The sequence below is a fragment of the Bactrocera latifrons genome, unplaced genomic scaffold (genome assembly GCF_001853355.1).
Source record: "Bactrocera latifrons isolate USDA-ARS-PBARC rearing strain unplaced genomic scaffold, ASM185335v1 scaffold_67, whole genome shotgun sequence".
Taxonomy (NCBI): domain Eukaryota; kingdom Metazoa; phylum Arthropoda; class Insecta; order Diptera; family Tephritidae; genus Bactrocera; species Bactrocera latifrons.
The window spans coordinates 1106700-1112932 of NW_017537345.1; the positions used below are offsets into that span (position 1 = coordinate 1106700).

Consider the following 6233-nt stretch of genomic DNA (forward strand, 5'->3'; position numbering starts at 1 on the left):
AAAAAAATTAAAATATACACCAAGTCATTGCTTTACAATACTTTAGCCTGCGACTCGTGCGCTCGCTCACTTAATTATATCACAGAAGTTGTGAATCYTTTCATATATCCTGTCAATTATAACACGCGCGTCTGCGGCTGAGTGACAAAAACCAATAGTCAAAAGRAACAAATATTAAGGATAACAAATTGCATGGCAACAACTTAAAAGCGCTTAAATGCTCAACCCATGTACCATAATCTCATTCACCCACCTTGGGTACGGTCGCTTTGCCTACCACTGCGTCGCCTTTATTGCTCTCTGTTGTGTCATTTGTTGATTCCTTTTCTTGTGTTTCTTCAGCAGTTTTTGCCTGATCRCTGTTGTTATTGTTCTTTGCTGCTTCGCTATTCTCATTTATTTCCTGTTGTTGTTCCGGTGATTTGTTGTTGCCATTTTCTTTTATATGCGTAAATTGTGTTTTTTGTTCCTGCTCGTCGTGTTTTTTATTCGCCATTGCTGACTTGAGGGATAAATCGGAGTTTCGTCTTTCGTTCGAATAGGGTTTGCTGGTGCCTGCGGAGAGAGGTGAGCGATAATTAAAATAAGTCGWCCATATTTAGGGACTTAAGTAAATTTTTTGATAGAAATCTTCATTCGTTCTGAGCAAATTGCTTTAAGAGAGGAATAGAGTGAAATCGTGTAAAACAAGGTTATGATAATTTTTGATAAACCCATACATTTAAAAACCATTTGATAAATTTTCTTGGAGAAATTTTAATAAATCGGCAATGGCAGCAATTTATCCGGAACGTCTCACAAAAAAGTTTAATTGGGTTGCCCCTTAAAACCTTGCACTGAGCTGCTGGATCATTCAAAATCATACAAAAAAAAAAGTATACCGTTAAATAATCGCTTTGTTCCGGAAACGGTAGAGAGTGCTTACGAAATTTAATTTTATCATGTTAAAAGACACGTCGGCTAATTTTTTAATGCAAAATGAAATTGTAAAACTCTCCAATGCTAAATCCTTTATAGAAATAGTTGCAGTCTTGTGGGGCACCGACTTTGAGAATTGTGAGTTATGAGAAATATCTCTTTAAATWTTTAAATCTCCTTTTGCTGGGAGCGACTTGGAATTTAGACCGCATTCAGTTAAGACAAAAAAAATTTTAAAACCCTACTCATCCTTTATATCATTCTCATTTCACTTCAAATTTTGCTTATATTTCTATCTTTATTGTTTAGTCTAAATATTAAAATACAAGCCTATAGCTTAATTTCAAGCTAGCGGATGATTCAATTGATTGTTCAAAGATTTTTTTGACAAATCACGCGATCATGCCAAGTAGCTGAGAGTGTACATGAAGACCGTGGAGAGTCGATTCGGCGCCATTCGGACTGACCTATGRAACGATTTGACGCATTTTACGTCGAGGTCTTAGATTGAAAGCGTAAAAAACACAGCTTGTGCAAGAACTGAAGCCGCTTGACCTTCGCCAGCGACATCGCAGCACTCTATGGGCTCTTGAAAAGTTCTAAGAAGATCCGATGTTTTCTAGCAAATTTTGTTCAGCGATGAGGCCAATTTCTTGAAGCTCATGATCTTGGCGACATTKGGTTTCAACAAGACGGCACCACTTCTCACACATCACATCGATCAATGGATTTATTGAGAGAACATTTCGAGGAGCATATAATTTCATGTTTTGGGCCGTTCGAATGRTCATCAAGATCGTGTGATATAACACCGTTAGACTTTACCTGTGAGGATGTTTAACTTCAAAAGTGTATGCGAACAATCCAGCTTCGATTCAGGCCTTGGAGCAAAGCATCACGCTTGTCATTCGCCAGTGACCAGTCGAAATGCTCGAGCGAGTCATCGGAAATTGAACTCAACGAATGGACTATCTAAGATGTAGCCGTGCCTAACATTTGAGAGAAATAATCTTCAAAAAATAAAAGCCAAAGAATGTTTTTTCGAATAAWAATAAACATTTCCCATWAAATTTGTAGTTTCYGTGCTTTCCCTTTAAACAAGTAGGGAACCTCGAAATGGATCGCACTTGATACTCGAGAATTAATCACGACCTACATATATTGTAAAGACTCTGTACTCCAAAGCTTCAGGGACAGTTGCTCCCGTGCCCGGATTTCCATTTTGCTCTACAACATGTGATGGCTAAAGAGGACACATGGACCTCTCCGGGTTCCGAGAATTGATACTAACTGCCTAAAATAATTTGTCAATTCATAAGGTTCTCTTGATTAATATAGTACTTACATAGTAGTTTTTGGATTCACTAAGCCCAAGGTGATGTCATTATGGCATCCATCGATAGGATAAGCATATTAATATAACCTTTAATCTATTCTAATGTGGAAACCCTACTCTCTCAATATTTATAAAGTGATTAACTGAATTCCACAAGGATATGACATTTATATCTGGTCAGATTATGTTAGTCTTCGCTTAGGATACCAAGTTCTTATCAAGGACTACAGCGCAGCATACAATTAACTCAATCCCCGYTATTTTACTCACTTTCTTCTGCATCAGCACCATTTGTGCCACGACTATTGCGACGTCGTGGTGTTGGGATTTTCGTATTSGTTCGTGACTTATCTAAAATATCAGCCAAGGGTCTTGGGCTTGGTATTTTCGTGGGTTCAACCTTTTTGGTTGCCTGAAAGTACAGAGAATGCGGGAGTGGTTAATTAATTTATTTTTCGAATGTGTATAATTACACTACTCACTTGTGTCTCCTTTTCGGGATGTGACAACGATCGTCTTGTGACTGGTTTTTGTGGACTCGGTTTGGCACCGTCTTCCGATACCGAGCGCATTTGTTCAGGTTTGCGTCTTTCATGTGTGTCGTGTTGTGTCTCGCCATTCGCAGCTTTACCATCGCCATTTGCAGCACTCATTACTGCGGTCTCTGTCGTACCTRTACCAGGAGCTGATTGTCGATTCAGATGTGCAAGCTCYTCCTGTTGCATTTGCAATTCACGCGATTGCCGCCGCCGYAGTCGGTTGTGCATTTGCGGAGTGCGTGGCAATGCACCGCCGCTGGCACTCAGACCTGTTGTCAGCGGTTGACCACTCAAACCGCCATCCGGTCCATAGTAGCTATAGCTTTGATCGTGTGTGCGCACATTCTCGGCGCTGTGTACTATGGGGTGTTGGTATTGTGTATAGCTGCCATCGTCAGAACCATCATTGTAGATTATACGCGGTTCACTGCTGAAGCCCGCATTGTAGTTCTTCTCGTATTGGACCTCATCGGCCTCCAAGAAGCTGCTGGTACTGTCGCCAAAGTAGTCCATATACTCCGGGCGATTGTCTGCATCTTCAGCGATATTCTGGTATTGGTTGTACTGGTGCTTGGCTTCGCCAAATGTGCGTGCATTTGAATCGGGCGCATTGCTGCGTTCATCTTTGACACAATCTTGACGCACCAGGCGACTAGGCGAGCGACTGTGGAATGTAAAGGAAAACAGAGTTTGTTATACGCTCGACACTKACATATTTAAAGTAGTTACTTACGTGGCTGCGCGATTTGTGGGTATCTCTGGCAGTAAACGCCGATTCTCCGCGTGGTGCGGCTTGGTTATCGAGTACTCCTCGTTACTGTGACTGCGCACCTTGATCATTTTGGCGTGATCACGTGACTGTATATTCACGCTTTGACTGCTCGAGTACTGCTCACCAGCGGTGGTGGTGGTGGTGCTCACTTCACCGCTGCCAGCACCGACGGCGGGTACATGTTGTTGTGATAAGAATTGTCGTGGGTTCGGCACATTCGGAAAGAGAAAGTTTTGCTTGTGACGCGGTGAGAGCGGCATGAATTTAGCTTGTGACTGGCCTGCTGGCACCGARAGCGAATTGCCGCTGAAAGCTTCTGGATTCGGTAGGGTCTGTTGGCGCATAAACTCCGGCGATCGACGATATTGTGGCGAAGTTTGACGCTTCGGTGGCGAGGTGGGTAGCAGCTTAACATGCTGTTCGGGATTAGGTAATGTAGCTTGGCGCATCATACGTGGTTTCGGCACAACTTGTGTGTAGTCGCACTCATCCGAGGGTTGTGTTTGGCTCGCTTGCGGGTCGTAATTTGATTGGCATGACTGCTGTGGTGTCTGCTGCTGCTGCTGCTGCTGCTGCTGTGTGGGTTGTTGTTGATAGATGACCGATCCTTGATAGTTGGGTGATGTGGGCAACAATTTCCGGGGGTAAGGTTGGTTCGGCGGCGTAGTGCCTAAATTAAGATGTGTTTGCTGCTGCTGTTGCGTAGGCGGCTCAGACATGTTGCACGGGAAGGAGGTTTGACGCATGAATGGCGGATAACGTTGCTCGCCCGGTGAACGCTCCGGTGAGCGACTGTACGGGCGATTTGGCGATGTCGACAGATACATGGGCGGTWGGCAGGGATTAGCCGGGAGGGTTGATTGTCGACGCACCTGTGGGTGGATGGAAAAAAAAGGTTTATTTTAGTTTGATACAGACACATGGGCGTGTAGGTGATGTSTGAAAATGCAAATGTTTGTGGYATGCCGCAAACGTTGCATGCTCTGCTGGCTTTCATGGTCAGCATATGCGTACCTGTAGGCGATGGTGCGTTTGGGGATTAATAACACTCGGCGGCTGTTGTTGCTGTGGTTGCGGCTGTATGTTCATAGGTTGTTGTTGTTGTTGTTGCATTTGTTGTTGATAATTATCACATTCAGCTGCGCTCATGTGTATGACGTCATCACTGTTGTAGGCGCTCGGATAAATYGGACTCTTTTGCATTTGATGTGGCGATGTGGGCGCCGTGAGATTCACGTAATTATAATTGGCCAAATTGGCGCCGCTACCACTCAGATTGGGATCGTTGTTGGCCAGTGAGCTGGGTAGTGTCGATTGGCGTAGGACGCGACGTTGTGAATTCACCAAATAATCGCTCGTAGGATGTGGATGTGTGCTGCCCACGCTACTGATACCGATTGCACTCCCACTCTGATAGGGGGCGGGGTGTGGCCTTTGTTGTGAGGGTTGGCGTATGAGCGAAGGGTAACTGCCAGCGGATTGTCCTTCGATAAGGTTCTTTTGTTGGGGATAAAGATTGTCGCCGACGGGGTTTTGTGGGTTTTGATTATTCGAATCGTCTTCGGGATCTGGAAAAACGAACATGATTTTAGAATTTATCTGGGTAATGGCACACAAATGCGTGATAAGCGGACATGAAAGAGCAAATACATAATATCTAAGGATATTATCTGAAGTGGAAATGAATAGAACATAAAAACTTTTGAAAATTTAATGGACTGTGGACATGACTACCTCATCTAAAGTTGCGAGTTTAAAACACATGAATGRGAGAAGTAATCTCGCAACTAGTTTTCACTGAGTATAATAGAGACGAGACGAATTAAAATCGGGCTGACTGCGTGTCGGTCTCTCCGGAAGTCCGTTTGTGCAAACCATAACTGGAGTAAAATTGGGATCTCGACGAGACTTGGTATTGATGTTTCTGGTCACCATGCGACGGTGGATGTTGTGAATGGGCGAAATGGGTCGATTTGTCACAAGTTTAATCGAAAACTTATAAAGTGCCWTCACTAAGCACGACATTAACACSATGTTCTGACCGTTACTTAATCACGAGATTTTAGTTGTGACCCCAGTTATTCTCGTCCCCGAGAAGATTTGAAGAAAATCTACTCGAAAAGTCCTTATGCGACTCTGATTTAGCGCCTCCTGTTTGGAAGATGGAGTCATCTGATTGCTATTTACTTGGGAGTGGCCAGAAACGATTCTTTTACATATGGCTCAAGCAGCTTACGACTTCCGGTCGTCAAACATCCGATTGAAGACGAGCTGAAGTGAGAAGGCGAAACATCCCCTTCACAGGGTTGTGCCCTGGGTTTGTACTCGCCACGTGAAAAGCGCCCCCAATGAAAGATTAGGAAACTAACTGCTGCTTTTAACTCGGTTATAATCGCATAAGCGGTTTCCACGCCAGTAAAGAAGAAGAAGTTTGTTGTTAGAGAAATTTATCATATTGTTACAGCTGAATTTGACACTACAAGGGAGATATATTTATTGAAAGTAACTTATCTGAATCCGCCTGATAATCGAATACTAGAAAATTCTATGAAAAGATGCAGTCACTAGCATATGCCCCGGGCATACTAAAATAAAGGAGGGAACACTTTTCCAATAGCAGTGAAAGGAGATGGTGAACCCATTTCCCCAATCGATGACGATGAATCAG

The 6233-nt window shown here is 43.5% G+C and overlaps 1 protein-coding gene across 1 annotated transcript in view; it reads right to left on the minus strand.

Annotated features, from left to right (window-relative positions):
* LOC108975556 (heat shock protein DDB_G0288861-like) overlaps positions 1–5149 on the minus strand; it is a 6002-nt gene extending 853 nt beyond the window's left edge. Inside the window, exons 1-5 of the mRNA XM_018944113.1 lie at positions 4580–5149; positions 3527–4437; positions 2737–3457; positions 2525–2666; positions 254–438 (exon numbers count right to left, since the gene is read on the minus strand). Of these exons, the coding sequence (XP_018799658.1) occupies positions 254–438; positions 2525–2666; positions 2737–3457; positions 3527–4437; positions 4580–5149 (2529 nt within the window). The remainder of the gene's footprint in view (positions 1–253; positions 439–2524; positions 2667–2736; positions 3458–3526; positions 4438–4579) is intronic.
* Between the last annotated feature and the right edge of the window lie 1084 nt (positions 5150–6233).